The 22,742-nt window shown below is 57.0% G+C and overlaps 1 protein-coding gene across 1 annotated transcript in view; it reads left to right on the forward strand.

Annotated features, from left to right (window-relative positions):
- The window catches only part of GRIN2A (glutamate ionotropic receptor NMDA type subunit 2A), a 291,832-nt gene that overhangs the window by 137,679 nt on the left and 131,411 nt on the right, over positions 1-22,742 (forward strand). Inside the window, exon 4 of the mRNA XM_056107403.1 lies at positions 10,797-11,389. Coding sequence (XP_055963378.1) covers positions 10,797-11,389 — 593 coding nt within the window. The remainder of the gene's footprint in view (positions 1-10,796; positions 11,390-22,742) is intronic.

The following is a 22,742-nucleotide window of genomic DNA, read 5'->3' on the forward strand; positions in this document are numbered from 1 at the left end:
TATCCCACAGAGATTCAATAAAGTTAAACAAAAAAACACGCCCACTCAATCTAAATCTCACCCATCGAGCCCAAAACTCACCAGTTGAGTCTAAACCCCACCCACTGAGTCTGAATCCCACCTGCTGGGTCTAAACTCAGCCCACTAAATCCAAGTCCCACAGTCTAAACCCACTCACGAAGTCTAAACCCACCACCGAGTCTAAAATCCATCCCCTCAATCTAAACCCCAATAACTGACTCTAGACCCCACCCACTGAGTTTAAATCCCACCCATTGAGTCTAAGCCCCATCCACTGATCTTAAACTCCACCCACGAAGCGTAAATCCCACCCAGAGTCTAAGCCCCACCCACTGAGTCCAGGTCACACCCAGTCTAGACCCCGCCCACTGACTCCAAGCCACACCCACTGAACCCAACCCTCCACCCACTATATCTGCAACTCCCCAGCCCCAGTGCACGAGGCCCCCCAGTGATCTCAGTGCTCACTGGGGTCAGTGCCCCACAGGGTCCCACTGGGAACTGAGGGCTAGGAAATATCCCACAGCGCAGCGGGTATGCAGGGGCCTCTTTCATGGTGAGGACGAATTGAGACCGGCTCTTGGCTCCTGGGTGGAGGGGGGGACCGCAGCAGGGCACTGTGGGGATGCTGTCGGGGCCACGGTGGGCGATGTGATTGGGGGAGGGGACAAGCCCTTCTGCAGCTGCTGGAAAGCAGGACGAACGCCTGTCGCTCCCTTGAAACAGGGAGGGGAAAAAGTCTTGGAGCCTGGACGCTCTCCTGGGGGGGACAGGAGTTGACCTCCGGCACCCGTGCCTGTGCCAGCCTTTTGGCAGTGGGAGCTGCAGACCACCCACTGACTCCAAGCCCCACCCACTGAAGAGACTGTTCCCGCCCAGGCCGCATGCTCTGTCGGCATTTTGTGGACTCGTGAGCACTTGGAGGAAGATCTCTCTCCCTGTGCAATGGGAGAGACCCAGGAGAGGCCTTTCCCGCCAAGGGAAGCTGCCCCCTTGGGCGGTGCGGGTGCCACTGCGTGTGCGGCGTGACAGCCGGGCATGGAAACCGGAGCCGTGGGACCTGTTGGCTGTTTCTCCTCGCAGGAGCGGCTTGGTGACAAGCAGTTATTATTGGCGGCGACTTGTCATGTCTCATGTCTGCGTTGTGGCGGCAGGGCCTGTCAGCCTCCCGCATGGGAGACAGCCTCAGAGAGAGGGAAGTAAGAACATCAGCCGAGGGAGGAGGAAGCACGTGTGCAGGGAACCGGGCACTGGGTGCAGAGGCAGGTGCTGGAAAAAAAGAGGGAAGAGCAGGGAGGGAGGCTCCGTGCACCTCTGCAGTTTCCTTTCTGATCGGAGAGGCGCATATGCAAGTCTATATTATTCCTTATGGTTTCTTCGGCCAGTGCGACACCCGGAATCTCGGGTTGTGGCAGAACAGAAGAACTGAGTCAAACTGGCCGACTGAGGGAATTCCTGGGGATGTGGAATGAAGAACCACAGTTAGGGCGTCTGGCTTCAGGTGTGGCTTGATCATGGCGCTCCGTCAGCAGACCAGGATTTGGTAATTCTCCATCTTTCAGCCTTCCCTTGGGCTCAGAGGGTCTCCTCGGGACACCGTGGTGGTAAGATGAGGCCAGAACCTGTCTAGGTATTCTTTCAGGTAATGATAAGAAGAAGACGAAAGCTCTCTTTCTCCCCATGTCCAGAGAGTCTCTCTGTGAGGACCAGTTGGGGCCTGTTCTGAGCCCTGAGCTGACTCGGTGGGGTTGGATGAACCCACTGGCCGGGAAGGGTGGTGGAGAACCTGGAGGAGTCCTCACCCGCCAACACCCAGACGCAGACCGTGCTGGTCTGTGGCTTTTACCTTCTCCATGATTGGCGCCTTGCCAGCTAGACCCTTGTAGGGCCCAAGTGCCTTCTCGGCGTCACCTGTGCAGCTCATGGCTGTGTCCCCAATCCCGTGGCCCAGATGGAGGAGCTGGAGGTTTAGATGGAACTTCCCGCACCTGCCCAGCAGACCATCACTGGAGCCCCCACCCCTCGTTCCCTGTGGGTTCCCTTGGTAGCCAACACTTCACACCCTGCCAGGAGGAGACACAGCCAAAGCCTTGAACTAGGGGACAGGATACCCTCCCCGTCTTGCTCATGCTGAATTTACCTGACTTGGGAAGAGTCCGCCAAGCCCCCAGAGACTGAATTTCCCTGTCCGGGAAACCAGGGAGGTTGAACTTGGCCTCAGCAGGTCGGACGTGATGAGCTGCGTATTGGGGGAGATCCCATATTCTGGGGGTCCTTGATGGACACTTCTGATTGAGCGGGGTCAGTGTGGGGCTGAGAGGTCTGAATGCACGGGAAAGATCCCCTCTCTTCCGCCGTGAGCTGGAGCTTGGGTCCTGGAGGCCTCCACGAGTATCCTCCAAGAAGTCACATGCTGGCCCCACCCAGGAAGCCGGAGGGAGCCGGAGGCCAGCCCAGATGCTCGAAATTGGCACCTTCAGGGGTAGGGCTGGCATGGATTGGGGGGTGGGGGAGCCCTCAGCTCTGATGGCAAGAGATGAATGTGTAAGTCTTTCATCTTGTCTGAACCTTTGAAACGCAACTTTTTGAGGCCCGTGTGGTTGGCAGTGACCGGACAAGAGGCCCGGGAAAGTTAAGGCCAAGAAGGGCTCAGAGCGATTCTATTTTGCCTTTCTCTGGAGTAGGAGTTTCCCTTTATCCTGTGTCCCTCTTTCGCTAGCCATTTTTTTTCCTTTCAGAAATCATGATCACAATCACGACCATCCTGTTGTTCGTCAATTGCCTCGAGCAGGCCCCAGTAACGTCTCCTTCATCCTAGCCCTGAGATTTTTAAAAATGTGCCATATTCAAGACTCTTTCAGGGTTAGGAGAATGAGACCCTTCATTGTTACTGGTATTTGGCATATTGGGTACGCCACGGGGAGTTTGCCAGACTCTGCCGTGTGGGCAGGTTACATTAGGTAGCCTGCCAGTTTGTCCAAAGTAAGGATGAAATAGAAGTTTATTAGGGTGCACTCCCAGGAGACCTCTGGTGAGCCCCACCCTGGAAGAGACTAAGGAGGATTTTAAGTTGTCTTGGGTGGAAAAAGGGGAGAAGGCAGGGACCAGTGGGACCCGTGTGCTGGGCCCGGCCTGTTGTCTGTAGGGCTGGATGGCAGGAAGCAGGCCTGCAGCCTGGGGGCTTCCTGTCCAGGGGGCCCCTGAGCCCTGCCCTCCGCGCTGGGGACAGGGTCATCTTTGATTCTGGGAATGTCACTATCCTCAGCCAGTTGCCATTTGATCCAAGCAAACCTTATATATCAGTGGCTTGGGTTATATAAAAGGGGATACCAAGAAATCTAGCTCCTTCTGGCAGGAACAAGGGTGTCATTCTAGGGGGATGGTTTACTCGGGGGAGGGGGTCAGTTGGCAACTGGGGGTACGGTGAGGAGCAGTTGATTGAAGATGGTTCTGGAGATTTTTTTTTAAACATGTGCCTGGATGAACTTCAGGAGGCCGAGTGCTAAGATCAGAAACAGGTTCTGAGCCAATAGATACCCTCGTTCAAATTACTGGCCCTCACGGTGGGTGTAGCTCATTCTTGGATTCATCCCGGTGCTCTCTAGTCTCTGAGTTGGAGTGTGTGAGCCCCGTGGAAGAGACCGTGGCTGGAACCCAAGTGTCCCCCTCCCCAACACACACACAGATTCAAGCTTCTGATGTGCGGAGAGCAGGGGAAGGTAGCGGTGCCTTCTTTGAAAAGGACACAGGCAGATTTGCTGCCAAGAGAAGCAAAAGAGTGTGGGGAGGGGACAGACTGTCCATCTCACAGGGTCTGATGAGGGAGGTTCTCAGGGTGGCATTCTGTCCGTGGGTGACGTACAGGAGTGCTTTTGAGGAATGATGGACAAGGGTAAAGGGAAACATTTTCTTTGGTTTTCCTTATACACACACACACACACACATACACACACACACGCGCGCGCGCGGCTTGATTTGATCGCTGACTCAGGGGTTCAGCTAGTCCCCTGTTTATAGAGCGCCAACCTCTTCTGGGAATTCAGTCGCTGACCTCCAGTCACTGGAGTTGGGGATGGTGCGGACGTCGTGTGTTCCTGCCTTATCCTGAAGGTGGTGGGAGCTGCTGGAAGGGCCAAACCCAGGGGAACCTTTTACCCAAACCATGGAACCCAGGGGCAGTGTGCAGGGCAGCGGGAGGGGCAGGGGAGAGGGCCGACATCAGGCCTGGGATCCTTTGAGAAGGCACAGCCAAGGGGCTGAAAAAAAATGGGAAAAGGAGAAAGATGGGAAGCCAGGGGACCCTCCAGGCATGCTGGACACCTCTGAGCCTGAGTGGTGGTTTGCTGCAAGAGTGAACACAGAGGATCTCTCGCCTCCTCTCCAGAGGGTGCCAAGGGAGGACGGGCACACACATCGGAAGACAGGCTGGCCAGTGCGTGCTGAGGGAGTGGGATTTGGTGGATGTCTCCCACCCACCCAAAGCACAAGTGCTGTGGGGAAATGGTACCCGAGGACTAGCTCCTCTTTTCAGCTTCTTTCTTCTCAAAAATGAGTTTCCGGTCCACCGGAGGGCATTCGTGGAAGCTTCCGACTTCTGAGAGATTTGCTTTCCTGGTTGAGTGTTTCAAAAGAGATTGAGTAATTGTTATTTAGCACACACACACACACACACACACACACACAGAGTTTCCTGTTCTTCATAGCAGTCTTTCCCAGTCGCTTATCAAACAAATTCCGGGTACAAATGTTATGGTCCTGCATACCTAGCCTGGCAAGTTACATTCTCTGAGTCTGAGTTCTTAAATCTTAACAGGGGTCAGAGTAAGACATGCTACACTGCACCACATGCTGGTGTGTCCAATAAATGCTGGTTGTGATGATGGTCTCAATGACAGTGAAGAGGAAGAGGAGCAGGAGGTGGAGAAATGTGAGGATAGTGACGACCAGAGTTGATGGTGAATGGTGATGGTGGACAGTGGTTGGTGATGGTGGTGGTGGACAGTGCTTGTTGGTGATGATGGTGGATGGTGGTTGATGTTGGTGGTATTGGACAGTGGTTGTTGGTGATGGTGGACAGTCATTGTTGGTGGTGTTGGACAGTGGTTGTTGGTGGTGTTGGATAGTGGTTGGTGGTGGTGATGGTGGACAGTGGTTGTTGTTGGTGGTATTAGACAGTGGTTGTTGGTGATGATGGTGGACAGTGGTTGTTGGTGGTGTTGGACAGTGGTGGTTGGTGGTGTTGGACAGTGGTGGTTGGTGGTGTTGGACAGTGGTTGTTGGTGGTGTTGGACAGTGGTTGTTGGTGGTGTTGGATAGTGGTTGGTGGTGGTGTTGGATGGTGGTTGGTGGTGGTGATGGTGGACAGTGATTGGTCGCGGTGGTGGTGGATACATGGCGGTGGTGGATAATGACATGAAGGCCATGGAAGAGAAGATAAGGAGGATGATAATGAAGAATGTTATGATGGAGATGACTGTGGAGGAAGCAGAGGAAGAGGGTGGCAGAGAACAACAATGGTGGATGGTGGTGTCAGTGGTAATGAGTGATGATGGTGGAGGAGGAGGGTGGTAGATGAAGAGGATGGAGGAGGAGGATCCCCAAGGATGATGGTGGTGGACGATGATGACGGTGATGGTGGAGGATGAAGATGATGGACGGTGGTTATGGGGGTGGCAGAAGAAGGTGACTGGTGGTGGTGGTATGGGTGATGATGATGGTAGAGGAGGAGGAGGAGGAGGAGGAGGAGGAGGAGGAGGAGGAGGAGGAGGAGGAGGATGGTGGCAGGTGATGGTGATGGTGGTGGACAGACATGGAGATGATGGGGAGAAGCCCGGATGGTGAGGAGGTGGAGGCTCCTTAGTGGAACAGATTTGGTGTATTCCCTAGGAGAACATTTTCCGAATCAGACTTCCCAAGATTGATATCTCCACTGTTCTTTCTCATCCACGGAAAATGAAACACGCTCAGACTCGCAGGAGAGGGGCAGACAGCATGCCGGGATTCACCAGGAATGTCTTCCAGAAGGAAAGCAGATTCCAAAGGGGGTATCCCTAGATCTTTTCTGGGCCACCTTCTCTTTGTTGCTGGCGCCCACCATGAGACAGAAGGAAAATTAGCATTCGGAAGGGCTGTGGGCTTGGTACCGCCCCCCCTCCCCCCCCCCCCCACACTTCTTCAGGCTTCCAGGGGGATGAGTTTCCTGCTCATTAATTTTCTCACCAGATATGTATTGGGTGGCAGACACTGTGCTGGGTTTTGAAGACACCAAATTGAAGGATACTAGTCCTGCTGTTGAGGTGAGACAGAGGAAAGCAAGTCCATTCGCTTTCGAGTTCACGTATCCATTGTGGGGAAATTCAGCTTCCTTGGGGACGGCACACGGGCACCATGATCAGTGTTTTTTTTTTTAATTTTGCAATAACTCTCCACATGATTCTCCTGTGCGGCCAGAAATGGGAACCCACGGGGTGGTTGGGGGTGGGGGCATCGGAACAGAGGTGTCATCCTGTAATAACTGAGCTGCTGTCCGCAGGGGGGCCTGGTGGATTTTAGGGCAACCACTTCACCTCACTTCCTCTGTCTTTATGAGAAACACCATCCACAGAGGCTCTTAACTGTTCCAGTGACCCATCTCTGGGGCCGTGGGGTTCAAAGACATAATGGGTGTGGGCGCCCTTTATAGCCCGTGTGCCCGAGAAACTGAAATGAAGGTCAGCGTCGGACTCGCAGCCTCAGGCCTTGGTGCTCATCAAGTCACCAACCGTGGTGGCACATTAGGGACCGAGATCGGGACCCCACATGTACTAAAGAGGTGGTAGCTGACGGGCGGGGGGCGGGGAGGGGCAGAGACCCCAGAAATCCCCCCAGCCCCGGCCTCTCCTTTGCTCTGGTGCTGGAAACGGTTTGTTCTGTACAGGGCGGGGCTCGGCCGGGAACGGCTCTTGCTTCAGAAGCCAAGTGGGTGTCTGAAATCTGTTCACTGCTGTGGGGGCTGGTGCCGGGGGGGGGGGGGGTCAGAGATGGATCTGGCGTGTGTGGAAAGGACAGACAGAGGGCCCGGTGGGGGGGGAGGCAGGACGGGAGCAGCCCACTCATCTCCCCGGTTGGAAGTGCAAGAGCGAGGGAGAAAGCACCAAGTGGGCATCTCGGATGCCACTTCCTGGGGGTCTGGCCATACCCACCCACCCCTGTCCCTTCTACCAGGCCACAGAACATCCTTGGGAAGCCCCGGGGCTGGGTGCGGGTTTCTCATTGTCCCGGGGGGCAGTTCCCTTTCTGCAGGTCCTACCTCTGAGGGGCAGCAGCGACCATGGTGGGGACATATCGTATGAGGGTCACTAGACACGGTACTGGGGAGTGGGGGTCTTCCCCAACCCATGCCTCCTCCCACAGCCTCCTGGGCCCCAAGGGGCTGGGTGGTGTGCAGAGGGGAGGGATGGGTGTGGAGACAGAGCTGGGATTCTGGAGCGACCTGCTGAGGACCAGGGGAGGCTGGCTTTGCTGCCTGCCAGGCTCCACCGTGGCCTTGAGAATGGACCTCGGATCCAGGCCTCAGGGCTGCCTGTGTCAGGAGGATGGGGGGTACTGACGCTGAGAGCAGAGATGGGACCCCCGTGGCTGGACCGCACATGGACTTTCTTCCATCCTCACCCCCAGGAAAGTCCGACGGCCGGAGTGCCTGGGTCCCATTGTGGAGGTGACAAAGTCCCCTGGGTGGGCAATGTCAGGAGTCACCCCCACACCCAACCTGTGGCATGTGTCAGAGTAAATAACCCTGTCTCTGTGTGACTTGCACGGGGCCCCCCCCATGCAGCTAGGACCAGGCCACCTGTGTAGAACGGCCCCGAGGCTCTCCCCTCTCTGCTCTTCTGCTGGGGTCTTGAGGGTGATACCTTTTCGGGTGTGTCATGGGGTTCTGTGGACAGTTGCAGAAGCTCACGCTGACACACCTGCAATCCTCTCCTGATCAGAAAAGGACCCGCTCAAAGATGTAGATATATATACATAATATGTATAATGTATATAATATGCTGATGTGATTGGTTTGCTGGGGCCCACCTGACAGTGCCCCAGGATCACTCCTGGTCCCGCACTCTGGGATCTCTCCTGGCAGGGCCCAGGCATGTGGGGAGGGGCTCAAACCTGGTGGGCTGCGCCACCTGCATGGCCAGCACCCTGCCCACTGGACTATCTCTCCGGCCCTCAAATCCTTTTATGACATTGGGTGGGAACATGGCCCCTTTTCGTTGCCATGGGGACGGTGAGGGTGAGGGTTTTTGTTTGAGGCACGAAACATTCAAGAGCCTCCGGGAATGTGCTCTCCGAGGTGCCATTCTCCCCTTGAACAGTTTTGTTAATGGTTTTGCCAAGGTCGTTTCCGTGGGCTTCATTCAACTCACTCACTCACACCCGCGTCCTCCACTTACCGACGATGGGGAAGGTGCCAAGTTTTGGGGACGGGGAATTGAGGACAGGAGCGATCTCTGCCCTTGGGCTCTTCGCAGCCTTGTTGAGGCGTGATTTAAAACGATTCATCAATCCAAGAATATTGAATTTCTCCAAAGCTACTGTAGGGAAAAAGAGAATTATCCAAAGTCTTTTAAATCTGTTACCCACTTTAATTGATTTAATTAGGTAAAATTCATAGAACTATAATGTTGGAAGCAACCCAGTGGCGGCGGCTTCTTCTTCTTCCTCTTCTTCTTCCTCTTCTTCTTCCTCTTCTTCTTCCTCTTCTTCTTCTTCTTCTTCTTCTTCTTCTTCTTCTTCTTCTTCTTCTTCTTCTTCTTCTTCTTCTTCTTCTTCTCCTTCTCCTCCTCCTCCTCTCCTCCTCCTCCTCCTCCTCCTCCTCCTCCTCCTCTCCTCCTCCTCTTCTTCTTTCCCCCCTCCTCTCTGCTTCAGGCCACACGGCTGCACCCAAACCCATGATTTTAGGGGAGCACTGGTGTGTGTGTGTGTGTCTGTGTGCGTGAGAGAGAGAGAGAGAGAGACAGACAGACAGACAGACAGAGAGAATTTTGACTCATTCAGAGAAAATCAGGATTTTAAGGACCAGAGAGCAATAGTGCAGAGGGCAAGGGCTCTTGCCTTGCAAGTTGCCCTGGGTTTGATCCCCGTATCCCACAGCGTCCCCTGATCCCGACCAGGAGTGATTCCCGAGCGCAGTGCTCTGAGTCAGCTGGGGGGTCCCCAACCAAAAGGACCCCAAGAGCCCAGGATTTTAAATGAGGGCAAATGAGGTCTGATCGCCAGGGGTGACAGGCCCCGCTGCCAAGTACCCTTCTCTGAGCCAGAACGGCCCCACGCCCCCTCCATGTGGCAGACGTGTGTTTACACGTGTGTTCACACACACATGGGCGAGCACCCTCTCCCCGAGGGCGCCCCCCCTGCCGCAACCCCGTGCCCCTCGGGAAGCAGCGCTCAAGGCAGTCTGCTGGGCCAAGTCCCCCTGCAGCCCATCCCATCCGCGACCCCCGAGGGCCCGGCCCGCTGGCTGCGGGGGTGGGGCGCGTCGGCGTGCGTCAGATCCTGTTTTGCTGCGACGCCCAGGCGCACCTTCTGTTGAGTTGGCATTTGGTGCGTTCTGACACCGCACGGTCGGAGCATCTGTTCCCCGCGGCTCCCTCCCGGGCAGGGCGGGCTCAGTGCGAGCCGGACACGGGGCAGCGCCTCCGCACAGAGTGGCCGCCGAGACCCTCATCCCTGAACCCCCCAGAGTCCCCGCTTTATAGGAACACGGGGGCCCCTTACAGGGAGGGGCGTTTGCAAAGCGTTTGTCCAGAGGATGGAAAAACCAGGTGGCACCTTAGACTGGGGGGGCGGGGAGGGAACTGTCAGGGCAGGGGTAGGGGGGGGCCTCTGTGGCCTGTTGCGGTGTCAGTCTCCCCCTGGCCCGCATCCAGCCGCTCCTTGTGTGCTCGGAATCGAATCTGAGTGTCTGAACATGCCCCCCGAGGCCATACACGGTGGCAGTTGCTGCCAATCTCTTAGCTTCATCTCATTTTCTCTTCCTCCCTGAGCCCTAACGCATTGATCTCCCATTCCAGGAGTCCTCGAGTTGTCCCCCAGGGGCTGCTGGGACTAGGACCCCGCCCCTGCTGTGGGGGCCACAGCCCTCGATCCCTCTCTGTTGTGGAAGCAGGTGCCCACTGCCCTCTGCCCACTGCCGGACCAACACAAGCCTGCATCATGTTTGCCCTCCCACCCCCCACGGGTCCCAGCTGAGGATCCACGAAACGGGGAGGGGAGCCAGAAAGATTTTCTGTCGGGTCCGTGTGTGCCTGCCATGTTAATGGTGCTCCAGGGCACCCGTGGGCACCCAGAGTTCACCCATCGGCCAAGGTCGGCCTGGGAGCGTGTTGACCAAGTGAGGGATTCAGACGTGGCGGGGCCAGGCGGCCGGCGTGTCCTCCCTTTTGCCTGCCCCAGTGGGTCCACGGAAAGACACGAGTCCGGGTTCATTCTCAGCTGTGCACATCCTCGGGACACAGAGAGAGTTTGGTGGGTGTGGCGGCAGCGGCAGCCTGAAGGAGGGGGTATAAGAGTGGACGGTGGCCCTTCCCTCTCCGGGGTTGTGGCCTTCTGTCCCAGAGGGGACGGGGCAACGTCTGTCTCAGGGTCAGGCACACACATGGGTGCCCAGGAAGGCTGAGAGAGAGCCGATGGGTGGGTGGGTGCCTGTGGGGAGGTGTCTCTGGGCCACCCCTGCCTCACTCCTCACTCCCTGTGTTTCTCTTTCTCTCTCTCTCTCTCTTTCTCTCTGTCCCTGCCCGCAGGACCCAACATCCACCTTCTTTCAGTTCGGTGCGTCCATCCAGCAGCAGGCCACAGTCATGCTGAAGATCATGCAGGACTACGACTGGCACACCTTCTCGCTGGTCACCACCATCTTCCCCGGCTACCGGGAGTTCATCAGCTTCGTCAAGACCACGGTGGACAACAGCTTCGTGGGCTGGGACGTGCAGAACGTCATCACCCTGGACACATCCTTCGAGGATGCCAAGACGCAGGTGCAGCTGAAGAAGATTCACTCGTCAGTAATCCTGCTCTACTGTTCCAAGGACGAGGCCGTGGCCATCCTGAGCGAGGCGCGGGCGCTCGGCCTCACAGGCTACGACTTTTTTTGGATCGTGCCCAGCCTGGTGTCGGGCAACACGGAGCTCATCCCCAAGGAGTTCCCCTCAGGCCTCATCTCCGTGTCCTATGACGACTGGGACTACAGCCTGGAGGCCCGGGTCCGGGATGGCCTGGGCATCCTCACCACGGCCGCCGCGTCCATGCTGGAGAAGTTCTCCTACATCCCAGAGGCCAAGGCCAGCTGCTATGGGCAGTCAGACAAGCCAGAAGCCCCTCAGCACACACTGCACCAGTGAGTGTCCCTCCCCTCCCCCGCCCTCGGGAGTTGTCCACACCTCGCGGTGCTCAGGGCTGACTCCTGGTCTGGGCACAGGAATCATTCCTGGTGATACTTTTTTTTTAAAATTTTTGTTAGTGAAACACCATGAGGTACAGTTGTAGACTTACAAACTTTCGTGCTTGGGTTTCGGTTATACAATGATCGAGCACCCATCCCTTCCTGGTGGTACTTGGGGACCCTCTGAGGTGCCGGGGATGGAACCGGAGTCAGTCGCGTGCAGGGCAAGTGCCCTCCCCGCTGTGCTGTCACCCCAGCCCTGCCTCTTGCTTGTCTCTATTGAACAGTGTAGGCCTGTTGTCACCTGGCGTGGCCTCTGTATCCCGCCTGCCCACTCGCCTTCCCGTCTTTCCAGCGTGTTATCTGGGTGGGGTACACGTATGTGCTATCTGGGTAGATGTACAGGTGCAGGTGCGGTTACCTGTCAGACGGTGATAGCTATGACCGCTCACGGCCTGGGTGATGGGCGCACCCTGTGCATTTCTCAGAAAGGGCCGGGCCGCCCCCGCTTTGTCGGGTTTAGGATCAAAATTCCGACCGTTCCTCTGAAATGCAGAGCTGCCCCCCACCCCCATGGGTTTGTATAAGTGTTTCTCTAGGGTGGAGGTGAAGGGAATTTAGGGGTCATGGAGGACGTGCATTTTGTTGTTGTTGTTGTTTGGGGGCGACCCCTGTCAGTGCTCAGGCCTTACTTCTGGCTGTGCGCTCAGGGACCCCCGCCTGGTGGGGCTCAGAGGCCTGCGCAGGGCTGGGAACTGAACTCCAACGGATGCAGCACCCTGCCTGTGGTCACGTGTCTGGCCCCCAACCGCAGCAGGAAGGGCCAGCAGGGCCAGTTCAGATCCAGGGTGGACCCCCTGCCCCCGCCCTCACTCGATGCTTGATTCTGTGGCTCTCGGGGATTCCAAGAAGCTGGTTCTTGAGTGGGGTTCCTGGGTGAGGCGGGGACTGTGGGTCAGGGGCTGGGTGTGGCGGAGCAGTGGCCTTGGGGCCCCAGGTGCTGGACCTGGCACTAGGGACCTGCATCGGGCCTGGTGGGGACTGGCCAGGTGGTTTAGACCGACAGGAAGTTACCATCCGAAAACCGGGCTGACCACTATCAGCAGAGGAAACATCACTCGGAAGTGTCTGGGGAAGGTGTCAGGCTTTGCAGGGTTCACACAGGTAGGGCAGGAGGGCTGCTGTGTGTGTGTATGAGTGTGTGTGAGTGTGTAAGTGTATGTGGGTATATGAATATGTGTGCCAATGTGTGTAAGCGTGATTGTGAGAATATTTGAGTGTGGGTATGAGTGTCTAAATGTGTGTAAGAGCATGTGTGAATGTGTAAGAATAGATGTGAGAATGTTTAAGTGTGTTGGATATGTATGTTACGAGTGGGCATAAGAATGTATGTGAATGTGTTTGCGTGTGAGTATTGTGTGAATGTGAATGTAGGAGCGATAGCACAGCGGGTAGGGCATTCGCCTTACAAGCGGCCAACATGGCCGACCCGAGTTTGATTCCTCCGCCCCTCTCGGAGAGCCCGGCAAGCTACCGAGAGTATTCGATATGCCAGACACAGTAACAACAAAGTCTCCAATGGAGACATTACTGGGCCCGCTCGAGCAAATCGACGATCAACGGGAGGGCCTTTACCTTTTTACCTTTATATGTAAGAGTGTGTGCGAATGTTTGTGAGTGTGTGTGAATGTTTGCATATGTGTGTCAATGTATGTGTATATATGTAAGAGTGTGTGTGAACGCATGTGTTTAAGTATGTGAATGTGTGTATACATGTAAGAGTGTGTGTGAATGTGTGTATATATGTAGGAGTGTGTGTGAATGTGTTTGAGTGTGTGAGTCTGTGTGTCTCAATGTGAGTGTGTATAAATACGTTTGAGTGTGAGAGTATGTGTGTGAAGGTGTGTAGTGTACCTGTAAGAGTGTGTGTATGAATGTATGTTTGAGTGTGTGAGAGCATGTTTGTGAATGTGTGTATATGTAAGTGCGTTTGAATCTGTGTGTATACATGAGTATGTGTGTGAACCTGTGTATATATATATATATATATATATATATATATATGAGGGCGTACATATACCTGTGTAAGATCATGTGGGTTTGTACGTGTGTGATGACGTAAACAGAGATTCTCTCTCCTTAAAGCCAGCAAACTAGGGCAGTCGCCTCCGGACAGTCGCCTCCAGAGTGTTCCTTGGCGCCCTCCGTAGACAAGCATTTCCCGACGGCCACTGTCTGTATTTGAGGATGGTCCGGCCATCGGGCAGCGGCAGGCGGGTGCCCCTCACTGAGGCAGGGCGTCCGCCAGTCCCAGGCACACCTTCAGCCCGGGCCCAGAGGGCACAGCGCAGAGATGCCCGCAGCTCTGAGTGGGGCTGTCAGATTGTAGGGGCTGGCATGCCGGCCTTGCAGTAGCTGCATTTCCAGCCAGGTTTGAGACGGTCCTGTACCCTGCGAGCAGAGAGCTCTCCCGGGACCCCCAGGAGCCCCGCTTTGGGCCAGGGAAGCCGCATAGCTTGGGAGAGTCCGGGGCTGAGTCCCGGCTCAGTCTGGAAAGGAGCTTGGACGAGTGGCACGTGTCCTCCTGGGGCCGGCTCCGCCTGTGTCCACGGTGGCCCCTGAGACCTCAGGTGGGACCCCCAGCAGCCTCCCCATGACCTGGTGCCTTCGGGCTGCCAGGCAGGGTTTGGTGGTAGAACATGTGGAGGATGCGACCGACCGTTTCCGTACCTGAAACTTCAGAAACCACCGGCGCTGGGAAGCGGGCTGGGGGCGGGGCGGGGAGCGGGGAGGAATTCTCTCCCTTGAATCTTCCTGGTTTTCCAGCAGGCCCTTGGAAATGAGCAGTCAGCATTTTCCAACGTTCCGAAATAGCTCAGCTGTGTTACGTAACGGCCCCCTCGCTCCTGCAAAGTTATTAAACATCTGCTCCACCTCCAGCGCAAACCTGCTCACGGCCGACTCCCGGCCCGGGAAGGTGACGTGTGACCCAGCTTTGCAGGGGCTGGGACGGGGCAGCTCTGGCCTGGGGGGTCCCCGGGTTTCTGTGGGTGGGTGGGAATTGGGGGCTGTGGACTCAGGCTGCCCTACCTTGGGCCCAGTGCTGGGATCTTGGGGAGTTCAGGGCCCGGACCCTTCTTGCGAACAGCTGGCCAGGAGTGATCACTGGAGGCAGAGCCCCGGGGCAAGCTCAGAGTCCTCCAGGCGGGCCCCCAAGCACCCTTTTCCCCAAGGAATCTTCCAGAGAAAAGCCTTGGGCAGGCCACTGAACCCCTGAGGGTGGGCAGGACTGAGAAATACTGGCCCCTGCGGCTGGGGTCAGCATTGACCCTTCAGCAGTCGCCCTCGCGACGGTCCCTGGGTCACACCCTCTACTGCGAGGGCCCCGTGATGCTCACGGAGGGGGCCCAGAGTGAAGCCGGACCCACCCACAGTGCTCAGGGTGCCTCCTGAGGGCGCCGGGAACCCTGTGCAGGGCTGGGGTCAAACCAGAGAGGGCTGCATGCAGGAAGGAGTGCAGCCTTGTGCCCTGCCCTGTGCTTCCTCCTCTGTGCTCCCTCTCCTGTGCTCCCTCTCCGGTGCTCTCTCTCTCCTGTGTTCCTTCTCCTGTTCTCCTTCCCCCGTGCTCCCTTCCCTGTGCTCTCTCCCCCGTGCTCCCTCTCCTGTGCTCCCTCTCCCGTGCTCCCTCTTCTGTGCTCCCTCTCCCATGCTCTCTCTCCTGTGCTCTCCAGTGCTCCTTCTCCTGTGCTCCTTCCCCCGTACTCCTTTCCTTGTGCTCCTTCCCCCGTGCTCCCTCTCCTGTGCTCCCTCCCCTCTCCTGTGCTCCCTCTCCCGTGCTCCCTCTCTTGTACTCCTTACCCCGTGCTCCTTCTCCTGTGCTCCCTTTCCTGTGCTCCATCTCCTATGCTCCTTCTCCCGTGCTCCCTCCCCTGTGCTCCCTCTCCTGTGCTCCCTCTCCTGTGCTCCCTCTCCTGTGCTCTCTCTCTCCTGTGTTCCTTCTCCTGTTCTCCTTCCCCCGTGCTCCCTTCCCTGTGCTCTCTCCCCCGTGCTCCCTTCCCTGTGCTCTCTCCCCCGTGCTCCCTCTCCTGTGCTCCCTCTCCCGTGCTCCCTCTTCTGTGCTCCCTCTCCCATGCTCTCTCTCCTGTGCTCTCCAGTGCTCCTTCTCCTGTGCTCCTTCCCCCGTACTCCTTTCCTTGTGCTCCTTCCCCCGTGCTCCCTCTCCTGTGCTCCCTCCCCTCTCCTGTGCTCCCTCTCCCGTGCTCCCTCTCTTGTACTCCTTACCCCGTGCTCCTTCTCCTGTGCTCCCTTTCCTGTGCTCCATCTCCTATGCTCCTTCTCCCGTGCTCCCTCCCCTGTGCTCCCTCTCCTGTGCTCCCTCTCCTGTGCTCCCTCTCTCCTGTGTTCCTTCTCCTGTTCTCCTTCCCCCGTGCTCCCTTCCCTGTGCTCTCTCCCCCGTGCTCCCTCTCCTGTGCTCCCTCTCCCGTGCTCCCTCTCCTGTGCTCCCTCTCCCGTGCTCCCTCTTCTGTGCTCCCTCTCCCATGCTCTCTCTCCTGTGCTCTCCAGTGCTCCTTCTCCTGTGCTCCTTCCCTCGTGCTCCTTTCCTTGTGCTCCTTCCCCCATGCTCCCTCTTCTGTGCTCCCTCTCCTGTGCTCCCTCCCCTCTCCTGTGCTCCTTCTCCTGTGTTCCTTCTCCTGTGCTCCCTCTCCCGTGCTCCCTCTCTTGTGCTCCTTACCCCGTGCTCCTTCTCCCGTGCTCCCTCCCCTGTGCTCCCTCTCCCGTGCTCCCTCTCCTGTGCTCTCTCTCTCCTGTGTTCCTTCTCCTGTTCTCCTTCCCCCGTGCTCCCTTCCCTGTGCTCTCTCCCCCGTGCTCCCTCTCCTGTGCTCCCTCTCCCGTGCTCCCTCTTCTGTGCTCCCTCTCCCATGCTCTCTCTCCTGTGCTCTCCAGTGTTCCTTCTCCTGTGCTCCTTCCCCCGTGCTCCTTTCCTTGTGCTCCTTCCCCCGTGCTCCCTCTCCTGTGTTCCTTCTCCTGTGCTCCCTCTCCCGTGCTCCCTCTCCTGTGCTCCCTTTCCTGTGCTCCCTCTCCTATGCGCCTCCCGTGCTCCCTCCCCCGTGCTCCCTCTCCTGTGTTCCTTCTCCTGTGCTCCCTCTCCCGTGCTCCCTCTCCTGTGCTCCCTTTCCTGTGCTCCCTCTCCTATGCTCCTCCTGTGCTCCCTCCCCCGTGCTCCCTCTTCTGTGCTCTCTCCTCTGCACTCCTGCTCCCTTTCCTGCTCTCTCTCCTGTGCTCCCTGTCTGGCCTAATCATGGGTGTTCTTCAGACCCAGCCTCTCTTTCTGAGACTGACCGTAGCCAGTGGGAGAAAGTCCAGAGTTCTGCGAGGAGCGAGAGGGCAGGCTGGGCTGGTCACTGCCCGGAGCTGGGCGGTGACCGTGCTCCCTCCCGGGTCCATTCCCCAGGGCTCTGCGCCGTGTCCCCCCAGCAACCCGTGTGCAAAGCCCTCATGGGCAGGGGGCAGGACTGTGCAGCCAGTGTTGCCTCCTCAGCCGGACAGCCCCAACCCCCGACCCCCTCTTCCCCGGCCCCTGACCTCCTCCTCCCCCGACCCCCGACCCCTCCTCCTGCTGCCTTCAGAAGATAACAGCAGCATGTTGCGTCTTGGTTGTGGTACCTGGGGTTACTCTGTGGGATCCCACCTGGGGCTCCCCGGGATTCGCCCATGCCCCTGCCCTTCACGTTGTCCGAGCTCTTCCACCTCGTTTGCGGGATGACGGAATCACGGCATTTGCAGGGGGTGCAGTCAGGATGTGACGGGACCACTCTAGAAGTCTGACTGCTGGCGAATGAGGCACCGTAGTATGGGACCACTTTGGCGCTGGGAACCCCCGAACCCACAGCCGAGCCGTGTCTCCCAGCCCGAGTGGAAGGCACCGGGCTTGTCACTGAGGCCTGGTCCCGCCACTGCTCAGGGCAGAAAATCAGGCTCCTTTGGTGAGCCAGGGCAGGGACACAGGCTACCCTCCCGGAAGGGGGGTGGAAGGAGAACCCACTAGGCCGAGGGAGCTTGGTTCGGACCCACGTTACCCCGGTTACCTATGACAACCTTTGTCTCTCTACTATCCGTAGGAAGAGTTCCCGGCTTAGTGACCGAAAGAGACGCGGCCCTCGCTCTGGCTGGCCTATTTTTGTTTGATAATCATAATAGTCACTGTGGGTTTCTCTGATAAAAGCCCATGAAAGAGGCTTCTCGGTTAATTCTCTAAGCTTGACCGGAGTTAAAACTTCCCTGGGCGAAGGCGATAACTCTTGGCAAATATTTATCTGTAGGATCACCATATGCTCAACAAACATTTCTGGCGGCGAGATCAGAGGCCCGAGAGACCGAGGCAACTTTCTGGGGCCTCGGCTGTAAATTCGAGCGAGACTTTGGATTCAGGCCCTCCAGGGACCAGGCGGGATGAGGGGTGTCGGCCGGGGATGGTGGGCGAGCGGGAAGGACACCGAGCACAATCACCGGCTGCTTGGTTAGAGCATCTCAGGGCCGCAGGCGAGGAAGGCTGCCCACACCCCCTCCCCCTGGGGTGCTCAGCCCAAGAACTCAGTCCCGAGCCTCGGTTCGGTGACTTCTCGGCATGGGGCGTCTCTCCTGGCACTCGGCTCTCTCTCCCTTGGCTGCGGGTCAGATGGGCCGGATGCCAGCCTGGCCAGGCAACCTGTCATTTCTAGTAGGCGTCTCATGATCCCCCCTCCCCCGAACGGAGCCCTCCCACTCCTGCGCTGGCCTCGGGGAAGGGCCGGGCTGTGGCTGCTTATCTGACTTTGAGAGAACGGTGGTTTCCGGGGATGTGGGACGGGTGATCCCATGTGAAGCCCACGCGCTGTTGAGCTTTGCCTAGGGCCGGATGAACATCACCAGCACTAGAAGATGCTTGGGTGGGTTTCTGCAGGGGTGCCCATTTGGGCACAGTGTCCTGCGGAAGCGTGTGAATTTGGTGGCAGAGACGGGCTTTGCTGCCGCACTTCTGTTCCCTGAAGAGAAAGCAAAGAGGAGCATGTGGACGGGACGGACAGGCGCGCGGGGAGGGGGCTGGGAGCTGAATGTGCCCATCCTAGGGCCAGCCAGCAGGGCCTGGCACAGCTTAGAGGCAGGAGATGTCATCTTGGATTCACGGATCAGCTGGTGGTTGGTTTGGGAGAGAGAGATATGAATGGGCCCAACTGGTGGCCTGGAGAAGCAGGACCAGGATTGATGACCAGGAAGTGATTGATGACCTGGACGTGCTAAACCTTAGACCCAGTGTCCAGCTGTGGGAGGCAGTCTCTCACAACAGTAGAGGAGAAACCTGGGGTCGGGGGGGGGGGTGGAGGCAGGACTGCACAGTGCGGGGTGCGGGGGGACCCTTCCTTCTGGCCTGGCTTCCATCCACACCTGCCTGCTCCCTGTCCGGCGGCATCAGCTCCGGGGCATGGCTCACCTGTCTGGCTTGACGCCACCACGTTTAAACAGTCGTGTTCTGGCCCTTTGAGCCAAGACAGGGGACAGCTACTCAGCCACGTGATGGATGGGGGAGGTACAGAGATGGGGGAATCGCCACCCAGTTGTTTGGTTTTTAACTTTTTTGTTTAAATTGAATCGCTATTAGATAAGGTCACAAAGCTCTGGTCCAGTTTCAGTCATGCGACATCCCAACACCCCTCCCTCTGCTGGGGTCCATTCCCTACCACCAAGACGCCCCCTTTGTCTCTCCTGTGGGGCTGCAGATCCAACTCCAGATCTCCTCTTTTACTTGTATATTTTGTGTTTCTCGCATGAGTGTGTGCTTACTGTGGCGTTCGCTCCCAGAGCACCATCTCTCCCACTGCACCCTCCGCTCGGCGTCCAGCAGCTGCCACCAGCTTGGTGCCCCCACCCGGGGCCTGCCCCTTGCCTCTGCACGTGCTGTCCAGCTGCTGGTCCTCAGGGCTTGCTGCTGTCCCGTTGACTCCCGTGCTCCCCTGGGGCCCTGCACATGTCATCCTGCTAAAGGCTGTCACAGCAGCCCTCAATAGGACCCATTCGCCTGCCCTCTGACACTGGGCTCTCAGCCCTGCAGGTCACACGCATTCGTGTGGTCACCAGGCAGTGTCGGGAAGCAGGACGCTGCGGCAATCCTGCTTCTTCGTCCCAGAGGGAGGAGGCGAGTGTGGGACCACGTGAGGAATGAGCCCAAGGGCTGGCCCCGCACTGCCCGTCCACGCGTCTGCTCATTGGACAGACCGGCCCGTGCCATCCCCACCCAGGGGACCCGGCCACCTGTCCATGCCTGCCCCCTCCCCGTTCCCTGCCTCCAGGTGGCCTGAGCTCCCACACAGACTCCCAAGCCTGGCTCAGGCCCCGGGAGAGGAGACCGCGCCGGCCAGCTTGCTGAGGCCAGCTGGGTTCTGCATGGGCCGGGCAACCCGGCCCCGGGTCTAGAGAATGGACTGGCTGATCCCGTGAGCTCTTGACCGAACCCCAGCGCCCGTTTCCCGAGCCCTGTTGGAGGGAGGAAGTGACGCAGAACAGCTGGCCCGAGGCACAGTCGTTTCTCTTTTTCTTTCTTTCTTTTTAATTTTTTTTATTTTATAAGGTAGTTCACAATAATTGATTACAATATTTGATTACATTTAATATTCAAATTTCCCACCACCATATTGGGGATGTTTCCATCCCAAGCCACAGTTCCTGTCCCAAAGCACAACCAAAATAATGTATTTTGTATTGTCTGTTGTTACTGTTGTTACTGTGTTTGGCATATCGAATACGTCACGGGGACCTTGCCAGGCTCTGCCGTGCGGGCGAGATACTCTCGGTAGCTTGCCGGGCTCTCCGAGAGGGGAGGAGGAATCGAACTCGGGTCGGCCATGTTGGCTGCGTGCAAGGCAAACGCCCTACCGCTGTGCTATGAAAAATCGCTGGAAATGACACAAAACAGCATCCATAGAGGAAACAGTGTGAAGATTGTTCTATTTTCCAGAGGTCTTTAAGTAAGACATTCTTTCGGATATCACTAACATGTTGTTACAGGTTGAGTGATGTGAGTTTTCGTATATATATCTGAAAAAACATATATATGCATATATATATTTATTCCCTGTATGATTGGTTGCCTACTATTTGATCCCTATCAAAGGTGGTGTGGTACTTATGTAGAAAGGGTCCACTGCCGCTGCCATTGTCCTCCGTTGTTCATCGATTTGCTCGAGCGGACCCAGTAACATTGTGAGACTTGTTACTGTGTTTGTCATATCGAATACGTCACGGGGAGCTTGCCAGGCTTTGCCATGAGGGCGAGATACTCTCGGCAGCTTGCCGGGCTCTCCGAGAGGGGCGAAGGACTCGAACTCGGGTCAACCATGTTGGCTGCGTGCAAGGCAAACGCCCTACCCGCTGTGCTATTGCTTCAGCCCATAGAATGGGTAGGGTGTATCTTATTATATGTCCAGGAATACATTCACTCGTGGGTGAGGCTTGGCCTGAGCGTGTGGGGAGCGGCCTTGTGTGTGGTGGCAATTGGGTGGTGGAGGTTTTCGGCTGCCGGGGCTGGGTCCCTTGGGGCGGGAAGGGCTCTCACGTGCCCTCCTCTGGGGTGCCCTGAGTGAAACAGTCTGGCGTGGGGTCTGGTGGCCTGGCGATGGTGGGCGTCCTGTTGGTCCCTTCCAGGAGAAAAAGCTGGAGGCAGACTCATTTTCTTTCCATTTCCCTCCCTGTTAATAGGAGGAAGTCTTCATCTCATGGATCCATCTTCGTGTGTGTGTGTGTGTGTGTGTGTGTGTGTAGGGAGAAAGGAGGAACTGCATTTCACCGGTAACAGTTTGGGAGTGCCGCTATTTTGAAAACGTGAACGGAAATCTTGACGATCTTGAATGGTACGACCTGTGGCATATTCAGTGACTTCTCAGTGTCGGTCCCGTGCATCTTAGCCGTGCATTGGCCTCATCTTCAGGTTCGGTTTCTGCTCAGGCCACAGTGCTCCACGTTCAATCGTGGGAATTCACGGGCAGTCAGGACTTCCTGTCCAGAGCGATCATTCTGCTGTTTGGGAAACACAGTCTCTATTCTCAAACCGCTTCTGTCGCAACCCCATGCCAGCTGTCGCTTCTGCCGCCACCAGTCCTCTGCTCATGGCCACATTGGGTCCTGTGCCTGTCTTGAGCTATTTTGAAAATGCCGTGAACTGCCCGGCTTCTTTCTGGATTCCTGACCGGGGAGATGGCCAGGCCGGGAGGAGGGTCGGCCACGCTGCACCTGGGAGGAAGGCGACCCTCTCTTCAGGGTCCCGGGATTCCGCTCAGAGGCCGTGTGGATTCTCGGCAAATGTGAGCTCCTTGGAGGAAGAGGAAGAGGCACGTGTGCAAGTGAGCACCAGAGGGAGCACTTAGCAGGTCAGCGGTCAGCCAGGGGGACTCATCTCATGGCTGAATACCAGAGGGCAGAGTGCGAGGCCCAACAGAAACCAGACGGCCACATGCAGCAGAGACCCCATCCGAGCTTGATTTTCTCAGATCAGGTAGGCCAGACCCTATGCTTAGAAACCAGGGGGGTTGGGGCTGGAGAGAGAGCACAGCGGGTAGGGCGTTTGCCTTGCACGCGGCCGACCCAGGTTCGATTCCCAGCATCCCATATGGTCCCCTGAGCACCGCCAGGAGTAACTCCTGAGTGCAGAGCCAGGAGTAACCCCTGTGCATCGCCAGGTGTGACCCAAAAAGCAAAAAAAAAAAAAAAAAAAAAAAAAAGAAACCAGGGGGGTTTCACAGCGATTACAATTGTAGCGAATCTGGGAGCTGGTGGTAAGAAAGTAACCACTCCACCTCCTGCCCTGCAAGTGTTACTATCCTGGGCTTTAGGCGTGGGAAGCTGGGGGACTCATCCCCTAAGGACTGTTGCCTGGGGTCGGGAGGTGTTACAGGGGCTTCCTGGGGGGGGCTGCCTGACAGAGGAGCTGGCCTTTCACTCACTTCCTGTTCTGGGGGTGAAGACCAACTCCGGGCAGCAAGATGAGAGGGATCCCCTTTCCCCCAGGAGGGGATTCTTCGCGTTCTGGTCCAGGCCTTCAGCTGATTAGTCGAGGCAATCTGCCAAACTCACCTGACCAATTTCACAGGTTCTCACTCTCACCTGAAATCACCCCAGCGGACACACCCAGAGTCCGACTGAACAAAATATCTGGACACTCCACGGTCCCAGTCGAGTTCTCGTATCGACCCGGCGTCAAACCTAATCTTGAGATTCAGCAGCCTGGGTTCGAGTGTGAGCTGTGCACTTGTAATCTTTGGCAGTGTTCGGACCCTCTCTG

Source organism: Sorex fumeus, unplaced genomic scaffold (genome assembly GCF_029834395.1).
Source record: "Sorex fumeus unplaced genomic scaffold, SorFum_2.1 ptg000165l, whole genome shotgun sequence".
In the NCBI taxonomy this organism is placed as follows: domain Eukaryota; kingdom Metazoa; phylum Chordata; class Mammalia; order Eulipotyphla; family Soricidae; genus Sorex; species Sorex fumeus.